Consider the following 27880-nt stretch of genomic DNA (forward strand, 5'->3'; position numbering starts at 1 on the left):
CGGCGGCATTTAAAGGCAATGTGAGCGTCCATTCCCATTGGATAACGGAGGATTTTACACCCGGAAGTAACTATTCTCCTTACTGTCGATTAATTTTACAGGGATATCTGCACTACTCATCAACTCAAAAACACCAGATTATCCTGGTTAATTACACAACATTGATTGGTTTAAATTGTGTACAATGCTTTTGTGTTTTTCCCCTTCGATTCGGAGAAACAAATATTTTTTCGGAGTTTAGGATGGCAGAAGACACTACACTACCCAGAATCCTCAGCTATCGTTTGGGATTACACCATGTGCTTTGTTTGACAAACCCCGTGATTAGATGTTGGAGTGGCAGTACACAAAGTTTACACCGCGTCAAACAGCACTTTGAAATGGAATGAAACCCATCGACGGCACACTATCCAAATCAAGACTCGAACATGTCCTACCGTCTTTTATAATCCTGAGGGCTTTCTTTAAGGTTAACCTGGTATTTTTACTACATTTATTTTAGTTACTTTACAGATTTGGATTAATGATGTGAAATATAAACAACCCTTAACCTGTTAAGCACCAAGCCTGTTTTTCATGTTTCAGGCTCGAAAATGACATGCCCAAAACAAATGACTACAACTTAACTTCTAAAAGGGTTATATGAATAATTTATTTTATCAAAGCAAGGTTACATCTGTGAGTTGGATGTAGAAGTGTCAGAATCAATATAAATGTTTTTTATTTTAAAGAAAATTCAGATTTTACATAGTAAAAAACTGTAAATTATAGTGTCCGTCCAAAGATTATTTTTTACAGATAGTGAAAACTACCTTTGGATGATGGGGTAGTAGACTAAAAGCTTTAGGAATCCAAAGTACAACATATAATAAGTACCCTGTATCAAGATTGATGCAAAACAAGTGACATTTGACCTTTTTAGAGAGGTTTAGCCAAAACCACCCCACCTTTGAGGTGATTTGGGTGAAAATGTTTTTTTTTCCATATCTCTGGCCCCCCTTGGTCGATTTGGATGGTTGACACCTCTTTCTGACCGTTAAAGCCAATAGAATCGAAGGGGGAGGCTCACACACACACATTTTGAAGAGAAAAGGTGGGGGCTGCGCGCATGTAAATGTCCAGCAGAGTGAAGCTACCTCTAGCTCTGGCATTTGGAAACGAAAAAGCAGTTTTATTGCTTATGGATTATCAGAAATAATTTCAAAGAAGGCACAGATACATTGGATGAACCTATGGATTAACTACAGCATCGTTTTTTTATCGTTATAATGCCATTGAAGACCAGTTTTGACCAAGGTAAGCCATGTTAGCGTTTCTAGCTACTTAGCTCCACATGTTATGATGTACGCTTTCGTTTATAGCGTCGCAAATGTTTATCACTGAGTGTTGAGGTGGGCACCACTAGGTTCAGTGTCTCCAGGACACCAAAAACGAGTGGTTGGCTGTGCATCTAGGATAAGTAATAAGGGAGTTATTGTGAGTTTAAGTGCCGTTTTAGGTTACATTTTTTCGCTCGTGGGTAATTCAGAGGCTGAGTGTTAGCATTGTGGGTTTTTTTTGGAAAAAAAATTAAAAAGATCAGTTAGCTGAGTTTCTTCCCGTTACATGGATATAAAACATTCATAGTTTTATTAAATATTAAGATTCCTTAGACGTTGTTTCCTGCAAATGACGCGTTTATCCGCCCGGTACCGGGCGGATGGTGCGTAACAGGTTAAATTAGACTTTAGTTACACCTTAGTCAGTGAAGGTGATTGTCAAGTGCAAACAATCAGGCGAGATATTTGATAGTTGGTGCTTGAGAAGACAAAAAATGTATCTGCAGATCCCTATAAAGCATATTCATTACTCGTTATTCTCTAATTGTTCATCAAAAACTGTACATAATGGCTATTTTGCACATCCCTTTCAAGATTTCAAGATTTTCAAAGGTTTATTGAAATATCATATACACAACTACGGTGTAGTTATGCAATGATGACAAACTTGGGTCATAGGTTCCTCAACAAGAGATCTATCAATATGTGTGTACCTCCACCATTAAACTGTCATATTCTGCACATTTCTTATTCTATCTACATACATCTTATAAGAGTATAATAAATATGTATAATATTGGTTAAAATAAGTGCTTCAACATAGTTAACATTGCAGGAAAGTTGATTGTTAAGTCCCAAAACAAACCATGCAATATATTAAACGTTAAGTACTTTGTCAGGCTTAATATAGATACCCCCAAAGCTTTTTGCTTACATGTATTTAAAAGAAGACCTTAACCTAAAGTATTATTTAATGTTTAAATAAAGCCTAATTAGTTTGTCTGTTTTGCACATCCTCCTATTAATATCTTTGTACATCCGGCACTAAACTGTTTTATTCTAGATACCATTTACAGTATCTTCTTGATATCTTCTAAGTCTATATTTCTATCATTGACCTTCTACTTTCCTCCTATTTTGTATATACTCTTAATATTTAAATGTTTTCATAAAATATAACACATTCAAAAGTGCTTTACAAAAATGAAAGACATTAAGAAAAAGGCATTTTAAACAGTCATTAAAAAGCAACACAATCTACCTGCATTGCAATTACTCTAAACGTGTAATAACGTGCTTTAACCAGTAGGTGGCTTGGGTTAAAAAGCTGTCAAGTTTACAGTGTTAACAAAATAAAATATACTGCTGTTTCCGGTTTAGTTTACGACGGATATATTTTGTTATTGTTTTGATATTTGTAACACAAAAGCGAGGGGAAAAACCCACAGCAACACAGAAAAGATGGTCTTAACATGACCCAGCGGTCTAGTAGTTAATAAAAAACAATATCAAAACAAAATATTACTACTAACTTTATTGTGAAATTAAAACAGAACGGTAAAAGAATAGTTTGAGGCCCGATCTCTGTAGATAAATAAAGAACTACGACAGATGTGTAATATTTAATGCAGCCGAACCATTTATTACAATGCATTCATGTGATGACTTTCAAAGAGTAAAGCAAGCGCTGCTGAATAAAGTATGATTTGATCTTTTACGAAACATATTTTTCATATGGAATGCAGTTGGAGGTCAACCAATCACAGAGCTTGAGAACTAATCACAAACGGGGTTTGTCAAACAAAGCACATGGTGTAGTCCTAAACGATAGCTGAGGATTCTGGGTAGTGTAGTGTCTTCTGCCATCCTAAACCCCGAAAAAATATTTGTTTCTCCGAATGGAAGGGGAAAAATACAAAAGCATTGCACACAATTTAAACCAATCAATGTTGTGTAATTAACAAGGATAATCTGGTGTTTTTGAGTTGATGAGTAGTGCAGATATCACTGTAAAATCAATCGACGGTTAGGAAAATAGTTACTTCCGGGTGTAAAATCCTCCGTTATCCAATGGGAATGGACGCTCACATTGCCTTTAAACAGCCGCCGACATAAACGGATGCGGTGCTTCCATGAGCGTCAAATACCGCCGCCGATGGGAATACATTGCAATCAGTTGAAAGCTCTTTGCGTCCGTTTATGAAGCTGAAGGAGCCTCGGCGCGTCTCAACTGCACGCCACGGGACCCTGACCAAGCGTCGCTCCTGGACGTTTAGGCAGTGAGAGTGTGTTGCCCAGGAAGTGCGCCGGACTCTGAGGAAAATATTCGTTGTGGCCAAACGGCGGTACTACACTTCTGTTAGGTTGCTGGGCCCGGAAACACTTTTTCCCATTGACTTACATTGGGAAAGAGTGGTCTGTAAATCGTTGGATAATTTTTTTTAAAGTACATAAACCACCCAGTATGAACGTTTGTATAGCCCTTATTAAAAACATTCGGTCCTCAAGTTGTAAAATGTGCTAATAACGTTATTCTGAGAGTTATTTTCCTCTGCATTATGAACGCGCATCTAACCCACGGGACCGCGCCGCCCGGCATGTTCATGTTACGTGTTCAGTACTACATGCGTTTTACCTTTACCCATGGATGCACAATAAGAACGGACCGATATCGCCTTACTGCCAGCCCACGGAGCTGTAATAATGGATATAGTGCACATGTTTGCTGTAATTCGTAATTTGTAAAATATTATACTACATGGGCTGTAGCCTATGATGTAAATCTTGTACCGTAAATGTTGTATTAAACAAAGTCAATATTACCGACGTAGATTAACGTCCCTGTAGCTTCTTATTGCACTTGCAATATAGCCTACCATTGAAGGAGTTGAACGTAGCTGTTTGCTATTACTATATAATACCATGCAGGGATAAGCCAGAGCGTAGGCCTACAACCTTTGCATGTGGGCATAACACATTTTGACCCAGTTTGATTCATTCCCTATACCATATGATATCGCCCGGGGAAGTCGTCATACTTATATATATCAATAAAGATATATGTGTCAAAGCTCTAATCAAATTAACAGTTGTATTAATTGTATTAATTAGGGCCCGAGCACGGAGCACTAGGACCCAACGGCGTCCTAGCACGAAGTGCGAGGAACCTATTGTTTTCCTACGTATTATTAGGGCCCGAGCACGAGAGTGCTAGGACCCAACGGCGTCCTAGCACGAAGTGCGAGGAACTTATTGTTTTCCTACGGATTATTCTTCATTATTATAGTGCTGACGTTTCCTCTTTTTGAGGGCTTTAGGACGCTTCGAAAGTTGTATAATTTTGCACGGACGCCAGGACCGGTGAAAAATTCAATATTCTGGAGTCAATGGGTTAAATATTCCAACCTGCTCACTAGCGCCACCTATCAAAATCCCATTTCGGAATAAATGTACAAAGTCGCACCGTAACTCCAAATGACCTGAAATTTTGCACACATATCCGGGTGGACCTGCTCTACAAATAATCCTCTTGGAACGCTAAGCTCCGCATACATTTTTTTAAATTTAAATTAGCATAATGTTCAAAACAGTTAAATATTCACTTAAATACAGCATCGGTGGAGGGTCAGACACATTACTGTAGAAAATGAGCATGTTAGGACGATAAATATTGCCGCTGTCAATCAAAACTTACTCGCAAAAAGGTGGGGCTTAGAAAGAAATGCTCATAACTCATCAACAATATATCCATATATCACAGATTTTGGTGGATAGGTTCAGTCACATATAGTTTCTCAGAACTTCACGAATTGTGGCACAGACATTCCTCATGGAATTGCGGACATATTTGTAAATAGATTCCATTAGCCCCGCCCCCAGGAAGTCGGCCATTTTGAAAAATGTGCGTTTTTCATGCATTTTAAGCACATTCTTGCGAACTCCTCCTAGGGGAATGATCGGAAAAATTCCAGTCCAGGACAAGTTCAGCCCCTATCCAATATGATACTTAATTGCAGAGCACATTTTTGAAAAATCACTCGTGGAGGTCGTAAGCTAACAGCGAATACACCATTTTTGACGATTCACATGTCGCAAATTGCTCCAAACTGCTCACATATAGTTTTTCCGATATTCACGAAACGCTGCATACACATTGCTATTATGATTGCACACATATTTCAATTTGCTTTTCATTAGCCCCGCCTGCCAAAAAGTCGGCCATTTTTAAAAATGTGCGTTTTTCATGCATTTTAAGCACATTCTTGCAAACTCCTCCTAGGGGAATGATCGGAAAAATTCCAATGCAGGACAGGTTCAGCCCCTAGCCAATGTGATACTTAATTGCGGACCACATATTTGAAAAATCACTCGTGGAGGTCATAAGCTAACAGCGAATACTCAATTTTTGACGATTTACATGTCGCAAATTGCTCCAAACTGCTTGCATATGTGACCTGCTCTATCGAAATCAGTCGCATTGACCCGAAGACACATTTTGAGTTGTATACACTGTTAGAAAGAGGAGATTCCTAGCTTTCTAATGATATCAAGATTGTTTTTGTACTCCAAATATTAAGCAAAATATGTCACATTATATAATGACTGTCACCGAGTCATCATTTTGAGAAAAAGGCCTTCAAAGTTTCCTCTTCTCTGGAATCCATCGATCTGATTGATTATTAGCGGAGCAAATGATCAAAATAGTCCGGAGGGAAAATATGTCCGTTTGGATTACTGGTCTGGGGGAAGCTCGCGAGTGTGTGTGTGTATGTGTGTGTGTGTGTTTGTGTATTTTTGCGTTTGTGTATATTGTGTTTGTTTCCCGGGGAAAATACTCACGAGAAACACCGGCTGTTGTTATGCTTGCTGTGACGTTAAATTACTCCGTTCTCCGCTTGTAAATATGCCGTTACAAGCTTCATAGTTGTATTTATCATCTAAATTTGCCGAAACAAGTTTAATATTCTGAAAGCCAAGACTTTGTTTAATCGAAATCAGATGAAAACAAACTGTAACAGACCCTGCCGTGTTATCTATGATTACTATATGCCTTACATTCATAATTTCAGCCGGAGGGAGGGGGAGCTGCGCTACGGAAGAGCAGATTGCGAGTGAGAGGTGCCTGTCATCTTCACTTTACAAGCTTCACAAATGTATTTATCATGTGATTTTGGAAATAAAGGTTTCATATTCTGAAAGCCAAGACTTTGTTTATTTAAAATCAAACAAAACACCCGAACCCCGAAAAAATAGTTTTTTACGCAAATCCACATTTATTTTGAAATGAGCCGTTGCGACTTCCGACTGATTTCGATAGAGCGGGTCACATATAGTTTTTCCCATATTCACGAAACGCTGTATACACATTGCTATTATGATTGCACACATATTTCAAATTACTTTTCATTAGCCCCGCCCCCCAGAAAGTCGGCCATTTTGAAAGATTTGCGTTTTTCATGCATTTTAAGCACATTTTTGCTAATTCCTCATAGGGAAATGATCGGAAAAATTCCAATCTAGGACAATTTAAGCGCATATCCAATATGATGCTACATTGCAAAGGAATAGTCATTTGCTCGAACGGGGAGCTCGTAAGCTAACGGAGAATGTACAATTTTTGACGGTTACATTAATCCAAACTACTACATTTCCATTATGGAAACATTTACAAAGTCGCACCGTTAACTCCGAATGACCTGAAATTTTGCACACTTATTCGGGTGGACCTACTCTACATATTATCTCCTTGAACCCCTAAGCTCCGCCTACTTCATTTTTTTTAATTAGCATAATGTTAAAAACAGTGAAATATTACCTTAAATTTCAATTTTTTGTTTTTCAACGCCACTTAGTATACAGCATCGGTGGAGGGTCAGACATATTACCGTAGAAAATGAGCATGTTCAGTCGATAAATATGGCCGTCATTAATCTAAACCTGTTTGCAAAAAGGCGGGAAATGCTCATAACTGGTTAGGGTTAGGGTTAGCCCTAACCCCTAACCCACACACCACCTCTGCTGGCGGCAAATTCAATTACAACAGACACTCATACACTCCACAACACACACCTACTCACTGTACAACACACACATACAGCTCCTAAAGCATATAATGTATATCAGGCTACAGCCCTTGTATATTTTATTATGTAAAGCACTATATGGTGGTTTCATGAATAATATCTACTCTTTACTTGCAGATATCTACTAAAGCATACAAATAATGTGTGCAATGTAGGCCTGTTACATATATTATTGCTGTTCTCACTGTAAACATCGCGTCTGAATGAAAGCAGTTGTATCAAAAACAAATAGCCTAACATCCAGGGGAGATGTGATTAGTGAGTAAACAAACGGTAAAGGGCAGAAAGTCTGATGCACATTTGATCATCTTAAATAACTTATCACAATGGGAACAGTTTGCAGAGCTGTGCTTCGTTGACATAAGTCAAAAATTATAGAAATGAGAAACTGCTCATTTCCGAGGACTCGCGCGCGTCTGCTTGACGCCGGGACGACCGGCCGCCCTCCCCGACAGGCGCATGGACGCGAGGGCCCGCTCATCACTGCGCGCACTTCTGCAGTTTTAATTATAATTGTATATATACATATATATATATATATAGCCTGTGTGTTGTATATTTATACACACAAATGAACAACCTTTGTTGTCAAAAAACAAATAACAAGTTGTATTGTAGTGTTTATTTTAGTGTTGTTTTATGCTTATCCACATTTTGATTTCAGAGCACAGGACAGGAGAATGCTGGGCACAACATAAAGCTCAACAGTGAAGCTGGCAATGCTGAACAAAACCATCTGGAGTTATAATATTTATTCAGCTGAAAAAGTCAAAGCTCTACGAAAATGTAATTAAAAATATATTGCATATTGTTGGTATTTAACAACAAGGGGTGTTATAGTCTGTGTTGTAGTGTGTGATATTGGTATTTATGGAAACATTTTACACCTTTCCTTCAAGTACTATACGTTTTAGTTACTTGTGGGGTACTCCACCACAGTAAGCCATCATCAGCTTTACTTTTTAGATAAAGATTTAAATCACAATTGATCATAATTCAAAATACATATATTTGGTTTCATGTACAACCCACACAAGTATCATGCTAAATTAAGCTCTGTTGCTTGGATATCACTAGATCCTGTTATCAGCGTAATATAAAGGTACATCGATTGATGTGTAAATTAGCATAATTACTAGCTAGCCACTAGCTGCTAACTGCCGCGGCCGCCTCGTTAATATCAAATCCATCATAACAATCAGTACCATGCTGTCATGAACACACGGTGCTGTTACGTGTACAAATTGACGTGCTTGAACGAGCCTTTTGGGGGGCGTGGTTAAAGTTGCGCATGCTCTATGAGCGCACATACGGGTACTTCTCAGGCATGACGGGTAATCTTGGAAATGAGACCTTGTGTCTCAATGAGATTTTACACCTGTATAAATAAAGGCTAAATAAAAAAAATAAAAAATCTGTGACGTTTCGCTCTCTCAAAAGTTGGGCCATTTTATCTTCATGCGCCAATGAGCAACTCTCATAGGAATGAATGAGGCCCCGCCTCCCACGCTGTATCCAGTTCTTATTATACATCCATGGTTTAATTACACATATGCACACTAAATGACTGCTATCGTGTCAGCAGCGGGACCTTAGCATATATATAGGATATATATACAATATATACAAATACACAATATTGGACACAGACTATAAAGGGCACAACGTTTCATTCACTAATAAAAGTCAAACACATGTTTGTTTCCACTGTTTTATTGTGTGCATAGGCCTGTCGCGATAAGCAATGAATTGACTTATCGTACGATAAATAAAAATGAACTCGATAAATGAGGATGTGACTAGCAGTTTGAAAGGATGCACTTGAATTATTATTATATATTATCATTATGTCAGTGGTCTAAAATGGTCATACAACGGTGCCGACAATATTATCGTTTATCGCAATAATTTCCGGGAAAATGTATCCAACAAAATTAATTATCGTGAGAGGCCTATACATGAAACACACACACACAAACAAATCTACAGACTTACTCTAAACTGCCAAATATATTAATTAACACACTCTCACTCTTTGACTCTATTTTGGCCTAGTAGAACAATAAGCAGCAGACTTTTACTTCTTTATCATTTCTACTGGATCTTAGATCTGCGCATGCGCAATACGGGTCGGGGATTGACCAACCGGCTCCCACTGCTCTGCTGTCTGTTAACGTTGTAAAGAGTGGTGGGGGCGGGGAGGGAGCGGATCGACAGCTTGAGCAGCTGCCAACTCAACATTGTAAATAACCAACCAAAAAAGATCGTCGGTTCATCTTGTTTTTGGCGTGAGAATAGATTGGACAGCGTGAGAGCGTGAGATTGAGAGTGAAAGCGTGTGTCACACGCCAGATGCGTGAGAGTTGGCAACCCTGTCCTAGCCAGTGGCGGCCGGTCCATAGGGGCGCTAGGGGCGCCGCCCCACCTCTTCCCATATTGAAAAAAAATAAAAATAAATAATAATTAAAATTAAAATTAAAAAAAAAAAATATGTTTAAAAAAATATATATGTTTTTATTTTTATTTTTAATGAACAAGGTAAATATTATATAATTGGTATCAGTAAAATGTATAATCTACAATAAAATCTCGTTTAAAATTGTGTTACGATGTCTAAAGTTACTGATAAGTCACATGTTTCCTGCCTGGACTTGCCCATGCACCTTCTCTCGTCTGGGCGCTAAGAGAGGAGCCTTCAACCAGTGCAGCAGCAGCCACCAGCAGCTGACTGTTGCTATCTGTAACGTGTAAACTATGCCGCGAAAATATAATTTCAGCCAATCAGCGTCGTCAAAGATGACGGTCACCGGGGCGCCAATGTCAGCGCCCAGTGCAGTCTGTGAGTAGTTTGGACAGTGACTCGTATCCGGTTGACGCAGTAGTTGATGAGGATGGCTTCGTGTGCAGGTGGAGTCTCCGGACCTCGGTCCCCGGCTAATTCTGTTCAAGAGCTAATCTCCAATCCTTTCGAAAGGAGAAGTTTGGCAGATAAATTGTTGCTTAAAGACCTTGCACCGGACCAACCCGATTTGAATATATCGCAGCAATCTCGTGAAAAAGACAACATTTATACACGAGGCTTAGTAGCTGGTACACAAGAAAGGCTTGGCTAGCTGGATGCAAACAGGTAAATGCTGTCTTTTGTTTCCCATGCTTGGATATCACTTTATATGTAGAGAGGAGGTTTCCCATGGTTGTTAGAAGTTTATTAATAAGTGGGCATTTATCACAGAAGTGATTGTTCTGTCTCCACGTTTGTTGCATTGTCTGTGATGTATTTTCCAACGGTTATAGCTCCTGTTCTGTCCCAGCAACACTACACGGTTTGCAGCTCCACCACATTTTTGGTTTATCTTCGGTGTCGCTTAAAATCTGCTTCCCATCGGACTAAAACCTCCACGTAATCTGAAGACAGATACTTGAAGTTATTTAAACCTTTTGCAAACTTTATGTTCTTTCTTGCTCTAGCCTTGCCAGTTACATTGTACATAACACATATATTATCATTATGCTAACTGGTTGTTCGTGTTAGACGATGTAGCTTTTTCATTTCTGAGTTATTGCTATATGTAAATAAGCCTGTTTGTAAATAATCCTCAGAGAAACAAAGAAAAAACACAATTTATGACATTTTGTGCTGTGGTTATTTTTTTTAAATTGCATTTATTCACAGTTCAGTTTGAAATGCTGTAGTGACTTGTATTGAACCACCAAATATTTATAATTAATGCTACTGAAAAGATGCTATTAATTTTATATCTCACATGCAGTTCACTGTAAAGCTACTTGGTGAAGGTGTTGGTTCATAAAACATGAACAGTTTTAAGAAAGAAAAAAACAGACCAGTTCTGAGAACACAAATTCCTGGTAAAGTAGTAGATGTTCAGGTTCATAAATAATATTTTCCACACTGAAGATTATGGAGGTATTGATCAGTCTTCTCATATTTTTAAACCTCGATTTCTCCTTTCCCCCCCCCTCTAACATCACCAGAAGTCATCATTTAAGGGGTCATTTCTCGAAAAAAAATTCCGGGGGGAAACCCCCCGGACAGGTCACTTACGGTACGTCAAGAGCCCCACCAAAAAAAAAGACCACCGGCCGCCACTGGTCCTAGCATGTATGCTACAGAGCTACCGTTCCTAGCGTGTATGCTACCGAGCTAAACAAGAAGGCTACCAAGAGCTAGACATGCTAGGGAAAACATTGTTTTTATGAATGACCGAACGTAGCAGACTACTCGTATAAGATTGCAATTGTAAACATGTTCTTGCTAGCCTAGACTAGCTGTTGTTCATAGTAGGTTGGCATATTACACTGAACAACTAGTAAACGTAGGTTAGCATATTAATCTAGCTGGCAAGCTAACGAACCTAAAACAACTACGTTTCTCTAATATTTTGTGATTTGCATTTGATTTCGTCCAGCCAGATCAGGAAACTCCTGGCGTATCCGGCGGACAACACATGACGGGACAACACACTCTCACTCCCTAAACGTCCAGGAGCGACGCTTGGTCAGGGTCCCGATGCGTGCAGTTGGGACGCTCCGAGGCTCCTTCAGCTTCATAAACGGACGCAAAGAGCTTTGAACTGATTGCAATGTATTCCCATCGGCGGCGGTATTTGACGCTCATGGAAGCACCGCATCCGTTTGTGTCGGCGGCTGTTTAAAGGCAATGTGAGCGTCCATTCCCATTGGATAACGGAGGATTTTACACCCGGAAGTAACTATTCTCCTTACTGTCGATTGATTTTACAGTGATATCTGCACTACTCATCAACTCAAAAACACCAGATTATCCTTGTTGATTACACAACATTGATTGGTTTAAATTGTGTGCAATGCTTTTGTATTTTTCCCCTTCCATTTGGAGAAACAAATATTTTTTCGGGGTTTAGGATGGCAGAAGACACTACACTACCCAGAATCCTCAGCTATCGTTTAGGACTACACCATGTGCTTTGTTTGACAAACCCCGTGATTAGTTCTCAAGCTCTGTGATTGGTTGACCTCCAACTGCATTCCATATGAAAAAGATGTTTCATAAAAGATCAAATCATACTTTATTTAGCAGCGCTTGCTTTACTCTTTGAAAGTCATCACATGAATGCATTGTAATAAATGGTTCGGCTGCATTAAATATTACACATCTGTCGTAGTTCTTTATTTATCTACAGAGATCGGGCCTCAGAATAGACCGGAAACTATTCTTTTACCGTTCTGTTTTAATTTCACAATAAAGTTAGTAGTAATATTTTGTTTTGATATTGTTTTTTATTAACTACTAGACCGCTGGGTCATGTTAAGACCATCTTAAGCTGTGGGTTTTTCCCCTCGCTTTTGTGTTACAAATATCAAAACAATAACAAAATATATCCGTCGTAAACTAAACCGGAAACAGCAGTATATTTTATTTTGTTAACACTGTAAACTTGACAGCTTTTTAACCCAAACCACCTACTGGTTAAAGCACGTTATTACACGTTTAGAGTAATTGCAATGCAGGTAGATTGTGTTGCTTTTTAATGACTGTTTAAAATGCCTTTTTCTTAATGTCTTTCATTTTTGTAAAGCACTTTTGAATGTGTTATATTTTATGAAAACATTTAAATATTAAGAGTATATACAAAATAGGAGGAAAGTAGAAGGTCAATGATAGAAATATAGAATAGAAGATATCAAGAAGATACTGTAAATGGTATCTAGAATAAAACAGTTTAGTGCCGGATGTACAAAGATATTAATAGGAGGATGTGCAAAACAGACAAACTAATTAGGCTTTATTTAAACATTAAATAATACTTTAGGTTAAGGTCTTCTTTTAAATACATGTAAGCAAAAAGCTTTGGGGGTATCTATATTAAGCCTGACAACTTAACGTTTAATATATTGCATGGTTTGTTTTGGGACTTGACAATCAACTTTCTTGCAATGTTAACTATGTTGAAGCACTTATTTTAACCGATATTATACATATCTATTATACTCTTATAAGATGTATGTAGATAGAATAAGAAATGTGCAGAATATGACAGTTTAATGGTGGAGGTACACACATATTGATAGATCTCTTGTTGAGGAACCTATGACCCAAGTTTGTCATCATTGCATAACTACACCGTAGTTGTGTATATGATATTTCAATAAACCTTTGAAAATCTTGAAATCTTGAAAGGGAGGTGCAAAATAGCCATTATATACAGTTTTTGATGAACAATTAGAGAATAACGAGTAATGAATATGCTTTATAGGGATCTGCAGACACATTTTGTGTCTTCTCAAGCACCAACTATCAAATATCTCGCCTGATTGTTTGCACTTGACAATCACCTTCACTGAATTTGACTCAGGTGTAACTAAAGTCTGATTTAGGGGTTGTTTATATTTCACATCATTAATCCAAATCTGTAAAGTAACTAAAATAAATGTAGTAAAAATACCAGGTTAACCTTAAAGAAAGCCCTCAGGATTATAAAAGACCCCCATCACCCCAGCCACAAACTGTTCTGTCTGCTGCCGTCTGGCAGGCGGTAACGCAGCATCCGGACTAAAACCACCAGACTCAGGGACAGCTTCATCCCACAGGCCAGAAGGCTATTAAACACCTGAACTTTGAAACAACATCCATAACATTCATCTGGCTGCTACTTAGAAATTATTTGTCTAATATATCATATTCCAATCACTTGTATATAGACTCTTATTGCACTATTTAGCTTTTTACTATTTTTCTTTTTGTATTTACTTGCACTATTTTTTCTGTGTATCTGTTGTATTTTGTTGCACTGTTGGAGGAGCCTGTGATCTAAGGGTGGGGGGGGGGGGGGTGGGGGGGTAGGACACGTTCGAGTCTTGATTTGGATAGTGTGCCGTCGATGGGTTTCATTCCATTTCAAAGTGCTGTTCGACGCGGTGTAAACTTTGCGCACTGCCACTCAAACATCCAATCACAGAGCTTGAGAACTAATCACGGGGTTTGTCAAACAAAGCACATGGTGTAGTCCCAAACGATAGCTGAGGATTCTGGGTAGTGTAGTGTCTTCTGCCATCCTAAACTCCGAAAAAATATTTGTTTCTCTGAATCGAGGGGAAAAACACAAAAGCATTGCACACAATTTAAACCAATCAATGTTGTGAAATTAACAAGGATAATCTGGTGTTTTTGAGTTGATGAGTAGTGCAGATATCACTGTAAAATCAATCGACAGTAAGGAGAATAGTTACTTCCGGGTGTAAAATCCTCCGTTATCCAATGGGAATGGACGCTCACATTGCCTTTAAATGCCGCCGACATGGACCGATGCGGTGCTTCCCTGAGCGTGAAATACCGCCGCCGATGGGAATACATTGCAATCAGTTGAAAGCTCTTTGCGTCCGTTTATGAAGCTGAAGGAGCCTCGGCGCGTCCCAGCTGCACGCCACGGGACCCTGACCAAGCGTCGCTCCTGGACGTTTATGGAGTGTGTTGGACGGGATGACCACTCTGAGGCCTCATCCTAAAAAGCCCCGGCACCAGCTTACAAAGCTGCGATAGGCAAGATGCCGAAAATGCCTATAAGGGGAGGAATGGATGATATACAGTGTATATATATGTATATTTACACATGTTCATTTTGTACATTTCTAAAAATAAAGTTTGATGGAAATACTTAGTAGCCTTTCTTCCCTGAATTATTTGCTCCTATAACATTTCATTCATATATAGCAAACCATGATTTGATTTTTCATCAAACACAGTAGTAGTTTATTACAGGTAAAAATAACTTACTCTTCTTCCGTTCTACGCCTCAAAGGCATAGACTGTATATATAAAGCTCAAAGGTCTATAATCGAATCTGTATATGTTATGGAGGTTCTAAAGGGTGTGGGGTATGTATGGTGTATATCTTGGCATATAATGTTGTGTGCTACTGTTGTTGTGTTCAGCTAGCTGGCTACATAATGTTGTAACGGTCAGCTAGGCTACTTTTCTAATTTCTTTGCAACAGACGTTTTCCACTTCGGTAGGCATCATGGCGCAGTTTCCACAAGTGCACCTACATAACAGTTGTAGGTACAGTTCGGTTAGTTAGTGTATAACATATACGGCTGTACCGACGCCATTGTAAAACTGATAGAGATGTTCCGCTCAGACCCGAAAAAAGCACTGTTAGACATTACATTTAATTTAGCTGACGCTTTTATCCAAAGCGACTTACAATTACCAATTACAGGGACATTCTCCCTGGAGTAACTGAGGGCTAAGTGCCTTACTCAAGGGCACACTAGTGGCTCACAACCTTCCGATCTTCAGCCCACCTCACTATCCATTAGACCACCACTACCGCATAGACATGGGCGGAGCCTCTCTGGTGGTTGACTAATCAGAACAGAGTGGTCGAGCTGACCAATCGGAGCACACTGGGCTCACAGGGAGGCAGGAGCTCCAACAAGCCGTTTAGGACAGAGAGTGAATACACATGCTATACAGAGATGCTGTATGAGAAACCAATGTGAGTTTGGAACATTGAACAATGTAAATCTATTATAGTAGACCTCAACAATGGAATTATGATCAGTAGAAATGGCCATGACATGGGACCTTTAACCTGTTAAGCACCAAGCCTGTTTTTCATGTTTCAGGCTCGAAAATGACATGCCCAAAACAAATGACTACAACTTAACTTCTAAAAGGGTTATATGAATAATTTCTTTTATCAAAGCAAGGTTACATCTGTGAGTTGGATGTAGAAGTGTCAGAATCAATATAGATGTTTTTTATTTTAAAGAAAATTCAGATTTTACATAGTAAAAAACTGTAAATTATAGTGTCCGTCCAAAAATTATTTTTTACTTATAGTGAAAACTACCCTTGGATGATGCGTTAGTAGACTAAAAGCTTTAGGAATCCAAAGTACAACATATAATAAGTACCCTGTATCAACATTGATGCAAAACAAGTGACATTTGACCTTTTGAGAGAGGTTTAGCCAAAACCACTCCACCTCTGAGGTGATTTGGGTGAAAATTGTTTTTTTTTCATATCTCTGGCCCCCCTTGGTCGATTTTGATGGTTGACACCTCTTTCTGACCGTTAGAGCCAATAGAATCGAAGGGGGGGGGGGCCACACACACACTCGTTGTGAAAACAAACGGTGGGGGCTTCCCGCATGCAGGTTTGCACCAGAGTGAAGCGATCTCTCGCTCTGACATTTGGAAACGAAAAAGCAGTTTTATTGCTTATGGATTATCAGAAATCATTTCAAAGAGGACACAGACACATTGGATTAACCTATGGATTAACTGCAGCATGGTTTTTTTATCGTTTTAATGCCATTGAAGACCAGTTTTGACCAAGGTAAGCCATGTTAGCGTTTGTAGCTACCTAGCGCCACATGTTTTGATGTACGCTTTCGTTTATAGCGTCGCAAATGTTTATCACTGAGTGTTGAGGTGGGCACCCACAGATTCTGTGTCTCCAGGAGATGCTAATCGATGGGTTGGCTGTGCATCTAGGATAAGTAATAAGGGAGTTATGAGTGAGTTTAGGTGCAGTTATAGGTTACATTTTTTCGCTCGTGGATAATTCAGAGGCTGAGTGTTAGCATTGTGGGTTTTTTTTTTTTAAAAAGATCAGTTAGCTGAGTTTCTTCCCGTTACATGGATATAAAACATTCATAGTTTATTAAATATTAAGATTCCTTAGACGTCGTTTTCTGCAAATCACGCGTTTATCCGCCCGGTACCGGGGGGGCGGTGCGTAACAGGTTAAGACATAACAATTCTGGCCTCACTGCACTGGCTTCCAATTCGGTTCAGAATTGATTTTAAACTCCTTTTATTTGTTTTTAAAGCACTAAATGGGCTGGCTCCGGCCTATATTTCAGAACTCCTCCATCGCTACACCCCAGCCAGAGCTTTAAGGTCTGCTGACCAGCTGCTGCTGGTAGTGCCCAAGACCAGGCTCAAAACCCGAGGGCATCGAGCCTTCGCAGCAGCTGGACCTAGGCTCTGGAACACTCTGCCCCTCCATGTGAGGTCGGCCCAGACCCTAGGGGTTTTTAAATCAACACTAAAGACTCACTTCTTCTCCCTGGCCTTCTAGTCAGAGCGGAGTACGACTCCTGACATTTCCCTGTGTTTGATTTTTATATTTGCTGTTGTAACTTATTGTCTTCTGTTTTTGCGAATGTAGTAATGTGTTATTATTTGCATGTACAGCACTTTGGCTCGACCAAAAATCGTTTTAAAATGTGCTTTATAAATAAAACCTGATTTGATTTGATTTGATAACTCTGGTATTGGTGGGAAATTATATAGATCTTATTTTAAACTCTAATACATTGTGATAAAAATGTGTGTGTCTGTTTAATGATAAAGATAAATAAATAGAAGAACAGCGTTGGTTATATTTTGCTCTCAGTATTCAAACAGCAGACATGTTATAGTGTTTATTTTAATAATTAAACTTCTGATTGTTAGAAATTAAAATCAATGTTTTATGGCATGATTTAGTCTAAAACATACCGTCAGTTTAAAAGCAGTCAGATGAAGAACTCATTACTTTTAGTATTGTGTTCACACCTTAAAAGGTGTGAAAGGAGGGATTGTTAGAAATTAAAATCAATGTTAAACAGCATAATTCAGTCTAAAATATATCGTCAGTTTAAAGCTGTTTTATTGTGGAAAAACCCGGAAGTTATCAGGAAATCAATGCCAAACTTTTATTCTGAAAATCCTTTATCCGGTTAGCATGTGACTAATGTTACGTTTTCTGAATGTAAAGTGAAAATGACTTGGAGTGTTACACACCAAATCGTACGGACTTTAACACTACATCGATAGACGTTAAGATATTATTACTGCTGAATATTAAATGAAGGAACAGTTGATCATGGAGTGTTTACACATTACGTGAGTAGCTATGACGTCAGAGGGAGCTACCGTAAATGAGAACTGTGCCATAAGAGGTGTTTTTAGGACTTCTAAACTAACGATTACAGCTGTTTATAAGGTATTAAATAGAAAGTCATGACAGAGATAAGGAGGAGAAAATGCTTAAGGAAGTAGGCAGAGAAAACCAAAAGTCGAAATCATCTGGTCTCTCGCGATATCGAACCCACAGATGAGAAGGGAGGTCCCACTATCTGCACAGCGGGGGACAACGAGACGTGCATAAAAACAGAGGACAGAGGACAACTCGGCCCTTTCCTTTGCTGCAGCCCACCCTGAAGACATCACCGGCTTTGTCTCTCCATTACCCATGCTTGTTCTTCAACCACGTTACTTAATTAAACTACCCATTTGAACCTCTTCAGAGACTCCATTAGTCTCGTTATTTAAAGCTCCTCTCCTGGGCGCGAGAACATCGAATACTTCAATATGATCCACATTAGTTTATAAAGTTAATCACATCTGGACTTACTTGGCCTTCCTGCAGTTCCTCACAGCTAGAATCAATCTCTGTTTACCCCCCTTTGATGATTTGTACTTCTTCAGGTCCAACTCATCCAGAACCTCCTCTGACATCTGCAGCATGTAGGCCAGAGCTGAGCAGTGGATCTCAGAGAGTACCTTCTCTGATCTGTTCTCTGACTTCAGGAACTCTGTGATCTCCTGATGTACTGAGTGGTCGTTCATCTCTGTCAGACAGTGGAAGATGTTGATGCTCCTTTCAGGAGAGCTTGTTGTTCTCCTCTCCTTCAGGTTGCCGATGGCTCTCTGGATGATTTCTGGACGGTTGTCTGTGCGACCCAGCAGGCCTCCTAACAGTCTCTGGTTGGACTCCAGAGAGAGGCCGTGGAGAAAGCGGACAAACAGGTCCAGGTGGCCATTTCTGCTTAGGAGGGATTTCCTCGTGACTCCTTTTAGAAAGACATCCAGGGATGGGTAATCCTGATCACTATTTTTACTGTCCTCATAGGGCCAGTCTCTCTTCAGGAAGTCCTTCAGTACCTCTGTGTCTCTGTTGGTGTAACAGTGGAACATGTAGACTGCAGCCAGGAACTCCTGAATGCTCAGATGAACAAAGCAGTAGACTGTTTTCTGGAAGATCACACTCTCTCTTTTGAAGATCTCTGTACAAACTCCTGAGTGCACCAAGGCCTCGGTGACATCAAGACCACAGCGCTGCAGGTCTTCTTGGTAGAACATGATGTTTCGTTTCTCCAGATGTTCAAACGCCAGCCTCCCCAGCTTCAGAAGAACCTCCCTGTCAGCCTCCGTCAGCTGCTGTGGACTCGTCTCATGTCCCTCTTCATACTTCTGCTTCTTCCTCTTTGTCTGGACCAGCAGGAAGTGTGAGTACATGTCAGTGAGGGTCTTGGGCAGCTCTCCTCTCTGGTCTGTAGTCAACATGTGGTCCAGAACTGCAACAGTGATCCAGCAGAAGACTGGGATCAGACACATGATGTGGAGGCTCCTGGAGCTCTTGATGTGAGAGATGATTCTGCTGGACAGTTCTTCATCACTCGATCTCCTCCTGAAGTACTCCTCCTTCTGGGCGTCAGTGAAGCCTCGTACTTCTGTTACCCTGTCCACACACTCAGGAGGGATCTGATTGGCCGCTGCAGGTCTGGAAGTTATCCAGACGAGAGCCGAGGGAAGCAGCTTCCCCCTGATGAGGTTTGTCAGCAGCACGTTAACTGAGGACTGCTGTGAGACATCAGACACAACCTCATTGTTTCTGAAATCCAGAGAAAGTCTGCTTTCATCCAGGCCGTCAAAGATGAGCAGCACTTTACAGACAGCCAGCTGCTCTGCTGTGACCTCCTGTAAGGTTGGATGGAAAACATGGAGCAGCCTGAGAAGACTGTACTGCTCATCTTTGATCAGGTTCAGCTCCCTGAAGGAAAGCGGGATCACCAGACTGACATCTTGGTTTCCCAAACCCTCGGCCCAGTCCAGAGTGAACTTCTGCACTGAGAAGGTTTTTCCAACTCCAGCGACTCCGGTGGTCAGGACCGCTCTGATGCGAGTCTGTTGGTCAGGTAAGGCTTTAAAGATGTCCTGGCACTTGATTGGAGTTTCATGGAGGGTCTCTTTCTTGGAAGCTGTCTCCAGCTGCCTCACCTCATGTTGGGTATTAACCTCTTCACTCTGGCCTTGTGTGATGTAGAGCTCAGTGTAGATCCTGTTGAGGAGGGTTTCACTTTCATCAGTTCCTTCAGTCACACGTTCACATCTCCTCCTCAGACTGAGCCTATGTTCATCTAAAACCTCCTGAAGACCACTATCTGCTGAAAGAGAAGGAAACAGGAGAGAAGAAGAAAAATCCTTTTGAGAAAATCTTAATTTAACAATAGAAAGAGACAATTAAAAAAATGTAAACAGCTTACTGTCTATGCACTACAATAGTATACCTAATCTTAAACAAATAAACAAGGAAGAATCCTGGACATGAAGACAAGAATCCTAGCCATCAGATATCTTTACTATCTTCTGTAGAAGTTCTTTGCAGGGCTAACGTTCCCCTTTAGATCTGTCCAGTGTTTCTACAAAAGAAAACACTGCTGTCTGTTTTAAAACACTTAAACAATGCCTGGAAGAAGATCAGAGGACACACTGAGCCAATGAGAGTTCATACAAGAGTAGAGACCCAGCGCCCCGACGGCCTAAAGACGCTGCATGTGTTCGGCCTCTTACCTCGTACAGAGCTGGTCTGACTGGCTGCCTGCAGTCCAGCTCTGGTTCTGGATCTTTCTCCACACTGGGGACAGGAGGAGTCTCCTGATGGAGGTGGCTGCTCCCAGTATGAGGTGATGCACTCTCTGCAGAACCAGTGTCCACAGCTGGTAGAGACTGGATCCTTCAGGACGTCCTGACACAGAGCACAGCTGGACAGCTGCTCCTCCACAGGAACACCACTCTTCCTCTTCCCTCTGTGGAGATGAACACATCCTTTATAGCACTTTACTTTAGAGGACATGATTCTCACCAATTGTACAACAAGATGGCAAATTCTAGTTCGATATTAGAGAAAAGGTCTATATCAGTCTATATCAGTATATAACATATCTTCGCGATCAGGTAGATAGTTTAAGCTTCACATTATTATACAAAGCATCCTGTCTGGATTCATCACCCAGAGGAGCACATGGTCACTGTCTCTACTAAGACACCCACAGCTGTATTAACCTGGTGCACTATAGCGTTATAAACACAATTCACATAGAATTTGCTGTGAACTAATAGCAATACAAATATGGAAAGGATACAGAAATATCCACAGAATGATAGTGATTTGTAAAAAGCTTGAGTTAATGCTTTGTCAGGTCTGTCTCCAACACAGCGAGCATAAACATTTATAATGTTTTCTGAATGAGATCGGTTTGATTAAAGCTAGGCTAACATTGTAGCTGCTCCATCAACACTCAGAATAACTTCATGTAGTCATAAGTACAGCAGTGAGTATATTGATAGCACCACAGACAGTCTCTGGTTTATACAGGAACATTAATAACCCTGATTTAATATGAGGTGCTGTAGAGCTCTGTTCTCCTCTCTGATTTCCCTCAGACCGTCAGAGACCACAGGAGCACAATCTCAACACCGACAGGTTTTTGTAATAGAGCGTCACAAACTTTAAGCTCAAGATTAAATGTTTCACGCTGCATGAATACGCAGGTGACATGAATTTCACTTCTTCACTTTATTAGTGTTGCCAGGCACAGATCTGGGTCTTTGCATTGACTCTACATGTGATCTCTCAAAACTCTGTTATATCTGCTAATGCTAAACACTACCAGCTGACCAGGTTATTACTATTCATTAATAATACATATCATAAACATGCCCAAGTAGTCCAATATATTTAGTTTTGAGAATATTCAGTCTTTAACAATATTTTTGCAATTTAAAACCATTTTATGCCACTGATACAATGATAATGTAGTTGCATCTTGAAATATCCTTAAATAATGTTAGCTTACTTAGGGTTCCTGCAGGTTTCACCAACTCAAATCTAAGACTTTTTAAGACTACTTTGAATAGAATTTAAGACCTATTTCACGGCAAGAAAGTATGAAGAAAAATTGCTATGAAAGAAGAAATACGTCCCATAATTACTATCAAAGTACATTTATTCACGTTCAACATAAGAACGATGACTGAACATAACAGCATAACAGTACACAGAACTGTGTTAGCGTGTTAGACAAAAAGTGTGTGTGTGTGTGTCTGTGTGTGTGTAGTGCTGGATCGTATACCTCCTGGGTTTTAGGCGGCGGAAGTGACGTAATCGTGGATGAGAAGTCGGCAACTTTTGTATTAAAAGTTTAACGTTTACCCTAAATAGCTCCGTACTATGGGAGACCGGGCCTTCTGCTCGGCTGCTCCCAGTCTGTGGAATGCTCTCCCCGACCACATGAGAGCACCACAGACCGTGGAGGCTTTTAAAAAAGGCCTCAAAACCCATGTCTTCAAAAGAGCCTTTGCCTAGACCAGGGGTGCCCAACCAGTCGATCGCGATCGACCGGTCGATCGCGGGGAGATTCCCAGTCGATCGCGAGATGTGTCTAAAAATAGAACAACAATATTCTGTTTTATCGTTAATGTCCTATAACATAATCTTCCTGTGCCAGAATAATTCACTTGAATCATCAAAGCTTTGTGATTGGCCGGCGTGACCCCATGTGTCGGGGCGTGGCTGGTGGGCAGTGGGCACTAGTTCGCTGACATTGTCCGTGTCAACAGGAGTGACAGTCCGCACACACACAAGACCGCAATTATGGCAGAAGCAAAAAAGCCCAAAATATATAATTTTCACTCCGAGTGGGAGGATGATTATTTTTGTATCTATTCCAATTCAAAGTCCATCTATCTCATCTGCAATGCGAGCGTGGCTTTATCGAAGAAGGGTAATTTAGGAGCGGCATTTCAAAACAGTGCACAAACGCTACGAGACGGAATTCCCTCCTAATTCAGCCGTACGCTCCCAAAAGGTGAGGGACCTGAAAGGACAGCTAAATGCACAGCAGTCCATTTTCACCAGGCCCAACAACAAGAGCAAGGCTGCTACCATAGCATCTTATCGTGTCAGTCACGTTCTTGCGAAACACATGAAGTCTTTCAAAGACGGCGAAGTTGTGAAAGAAGCATTCCTGGAGGCTGACGACGCGCTTTTGGGGGACAGTGAAAATAACAGTAGCATTTCAACAGGTTTTTGATATAATAAAAACTCAAGTTAGATACCGTTATTAATCAGCTGTACGTTTTAGTTTGTTTGAACTTATTCATTATAATTATTGTACAAAATGGTATAAGTGTCGAGACGAAAGTCAGTATAAAAAGGGAAAAAATAATATCTGATGAAAACGGATGGACAAATAAAAATGTGTATGTATTTTCATTTAGATTATTCGTTTTTATTTTGAATAGCGTAGGCTACTTTTTATCAATGAGAAGCGAGCTGTCATTAGAAGGAATTAATGCCGCTTCCGGTATCACGGTACAAAAGGGCCCGGAGTTTATGATGGCCGGTATCTTGTTCCCAAAGCCACGGAGGGAGAAGTTGGCGACAGTGTGTGAGGCTCCAGAGACGCCGTTGGTATGTTTATTGTGTTTATGTACTCCATCTGTTGCCTTGTTTGTGAGAGTGCTGTTGCGCAATCGACGGCTTTTTACGCAGCGTGGTCTGCCTGCGCTCCGTTTTGTTTGATGTGTATTTTAGACAACGTAGGTGGTGTTCAGTTGAGGTTTTCTCTGGTGCTTGTTTCCAAGTAGAGAAAAACACTCTCTCATTAATTCATTTAAGTTAAGATGTGGTTGTAAAATAACTCACAATTTATCCTTTTAATTAAAATACCCTAAAAAAGCAGGAATGTGACTGAGTTGTTATTATTATGGAGAAAAATACAATGAGGCATGCAAAATGTTTGTGTTTGCATGTGAACTAACATTTGTTTGTCCTTTGTGTTTTGAAGGTTTTCAACCTGATGAAAATTCTTGGAGTTGTCTTTTAAAAATAAAGACAAAAAAGAACAAAATCTGAGTTGTCCAAGCGTCCTCTGTTGCCCTCCAGCCTCTCAAGTTCGGGCTAAATCACTGTGTACATGTCAAAACCCGGAAGGACTTGACAATAAGAATGCAAATTAAATTGATTATAGTCTATTATCAATTCAGGTTAAGAAACTAAAGATGGAGCGTTTTATTTTGGATAGTTTGAAACGCGAGGGTCGTGATTGGTCCGTGATTGGTCCGTGATCGGCCCGTGATGAAGAGCCGGCCCCCAGTCTGACTTGATACCGCCCCCGTGATAAATAAATGTAATTATTGTGAAGCCAGCTGCAATGGATCATTGATCCACCAGGGGGTGCAGTGGGGTTCCCCACTGGAGCTCATGTGAAATCAACTTCGATACAGTAAACTGTATGTTGTGGTGCCGAGAGACGGGAGTCGGAGGCGGGGTAACAAAAGTAAAAGCTAAACTTTTATTTAGCATCTGAACACACATGTAAACAACTTCATGCCCGGGAAGCGAAGACCGGCGGAAACAGCTGGTCTGGTTCACTAAAATGTCCGTGCGGAACAATACCCCAACCCATAGATCCGTGGGTGAATAATGTCAATCACCACAATATGTCTGGTACTAATGTATAGCGGATCTTTGTTAAGATCCATATGTCACGGATAGGATCATAGTCTGTGCTAAATAAGACATGTAATCATTTACAAAACATCACCATGTTGTTATTTAACAAAATAATGTTGTTTAGTCGAAAAAAAACGAACGAGAGGAAAGCAGCCGGCTCTCGATTTTTAATCCTAATTTAATCATCATCTTCACCACGATCATTTATGTTTATGTTCGCCGAATTGACATGAAATCACTGACAAATATGAATATACTGTATTCAAATTCATTAAAATGTTATTAACGTGCCTAAACTCAGTAATTCACTAAACATATTTATATTTTAATGGAGTCTTGTCAGGCAAATCAAGATTGGCGTAGCGGAGGGATCTTGATCCCTGGGTGTTATTTTTCCCCATAATGACCAAGTCGCTGCAAATTATCCCGCTTATTACATGGCCACATTCTCAACAAAGTAACGACATGACTCCCAATATTAATTGAAATGCTTTTGTGGATTTAGAAAATGTTTTTATTGATTTAAAAAATAGTTGTATGTATTGATTTAAATTGACATGCATCCACCAAGAAAAATAGTCCGTTGTTACCGTTTTTTAAACAGTCAGAATGAAACGGCAGCTCTCAGCTGTGTGTTTACACACCTAATGGCCCATCACCCACAGCTCTCTCCCCCCCCCCCCTGATCTTTCTTTTCCAACAGTTAAGTTAACTGTAGGTTACTCTGAGTGACACGCTTACAGTTAGTGAAGTAACACTAACTGGCTGTTTCATTCTAACATAACGCTCCAAATATGACTGTTTCCACTCAGACTTCAATACAGCAACACCATTGTTTGGTTTCCATAGTAGCGTGTCTCTTTAGTAGCGTGCACTCCTTTCCTGTAAATTAATAAATTAGTTTTTAACTGAAATGATCAAATAAAGTCAAAATGTCACAGTGTTTACAAACATTGACCATACCGTTCACCAGCCCCCACTGTTGAGTAGGCTATACTCTTTGTTTAAAACTAATTGGCCATCGGAATGTGTGTGTCCCAACCCCCCCTGTGATATCTCTTCTCCAGCAGTCTGTAGGTTTGTGTTCGCATATTTATGCTGTCGCAGTTCCTGTTGTTTCTATCGCGCATTGCCGGTATGAAAGGGTCTGTGCCGGAAATATCAAGATAACACGGCAGGGTCCGTTACAGTTTGTTTTCATCTGATTTCAAATAAACAAAGTCTTGGCTTTCAGAATATTAAACTTGTTTCGGCAAATTTAGATGATAAATACAACTATGAAGCTTGTAACGGCATAATTACTTAAGCGGAGAACGGAGTAATTTAACGTTACAGCAGGCATAACAACAGCCGGTGTTTATTTTATTATTATATATAGTCGTTATTCATTTGTTTTAAAGCTCAATAAGGAAGATTTAAACTTTCACACACAGCTTTTTCCAGCGGTATCCATAAATCTCTTAATTTGCACCAGATTAATGCATTTAACTTCAATATAAAGAAAAACATCTTCTGTTGTAACAACAATAACATTATAAATAGTAACATAGCTGATTCACCATCCCCCACCCCCCTACTGTATGTTGATTTTGTTTGCCTACATGTAAATGGGTGGCATTTAGTACCCCCCTCTGAGTGAATACCTGTTGTACCTGTCCGGGGCTAAGCCCATAGGACGATGCTCTGATGTCAACCCCCCCCGTTGACAATTCACGAGCGTCTTATGGCGCGTTTCCACTACAGCGCGGAGCACGGTTTAAGAGGGCTGTGACGTCAGCGGCCCGTCTTTGGTTGCGTTTCCACTTGGCCTAGTACCGGCCGGCGGGTCCTAATTCACAGTTTTTCTGGCCTCATAAAATCGTGGGTCTAGGGCCAGAGACAACGAGGCTGAGTATGCTAAACTAGAGAGAGGATCGCTGGCAAGGGGGCTACAACTACAACAAGATGGACATATTTGACCGTGATTTAATTGTAATACACGTTTCAAAATGATGCCGAAGTAACAACATACTGATACCGGTTAGTATAAACCATGAATTAATGCTTTGACAAGTCTGCAGACAGACGGCAGGCGAAAAACCTTTTAAAAATGCGTGTTTTCTAAATGGAGATTGGCTAAGCTAACGCAGTATATGCTCCGACCGTCCACACTCACAACAACGGCCTATACAGACATAAATAAAGCAGCGACTGTATTCGCCATGACACAGGCAGTCTGTGGTTTGTACTTGATTAACTGTTGTCTAGTTTCTGAACATATATGAGGAGCTGTGAGCTCTGAGTGCTAACAGCTAACGGCTGTGTTGTTTTTCTGGGGTTCTCATTGAAGATGACGTCACGGCTCCGCCTACACTGCGTTACTATAGATACTACCCCAGTTCCTAAACTGTAATGGAAATACGCCATAAAGTGAGCCAGTCCTAACGAAGCCATACCGAGCGAGGCCGTGTAGTGGAAACGCGCCATAACTCTCTCTCCCCCCCTTTTTATATTCTACTAAAATGCAACAAAAAAAGGGTTTGATTCTATTAATTTTGTCTTTTTTATTGCACTTCGGCAGCAGATTCCTGTGTAGCTTCAGATCTGAGTTGTCTTATTAGTAAGCCTAATTTATACTTTTGTAGCAACACTATTTTTATATAATGGCAAAGAAAGGGTTCAGAGTCTTTTCTTTTTTTCCTGTGTCATATGTGGCAGCACTGTTCAATGTTTCTTGAAAACATTACCCACTGTAGTATGTGACGTGTGAATAAACTCCAACTCTGCAGCAACAACACTGTTGTGTAACTTCAGTTAAATACTTGTATGTGTGTAGATTAGAAATAGGTATGATAAAGGTTCTGCAGTATTTTATGAAGTATTAACCTGTTTTACACCTTCCCCCCGGTACCGGGCGGATAAACGCG

The 27880-nt window shown here is 40.2% G+C and overlaps 1 protein-coding gene across 1 annotated transcript in view; it reads right to left on the reverse strand.

Annotated features, from left to right (window-relative positions):
- LOC117472606 (NLR family CARD domain-containing protein 3-like) overlaps positions 1-21077 on the reverse strand; it is a gene marked incomplete at its 5' end in the record, with an annotated part of 41024 nt that extends 19947 nt beyond the window's left edge. Inside the window, 2 exons of the mRNA XM_034117901.1 lie at positions 18810-20622; positions 21029-21077. Coding sequence (XP_033973792.1) covers positions 18810-20622; positions 21029-21077 — 1862 coding nt within the window. The remainder of the gene's footprint in view (positions 1-18809; positions 20623-21028) is intronic.
- Positions 21078-27880: the final 6803 nt, after the last annotated feature.

This window comes from Trematomus bernacchii, unplaced genomic scaffold, assembly GCF_902827165.1.
Source record: "Trematomus bernacchii unplaced genomic scaffold, fTreBer1.1, whole genome shotgun sequence".
Lineage (NCBI taxonomy): Eukaryota > Metazoa > Chordata > Actinopteri > Perciformes > Nototheniidae > Trematomus > Trematomus bernacchii.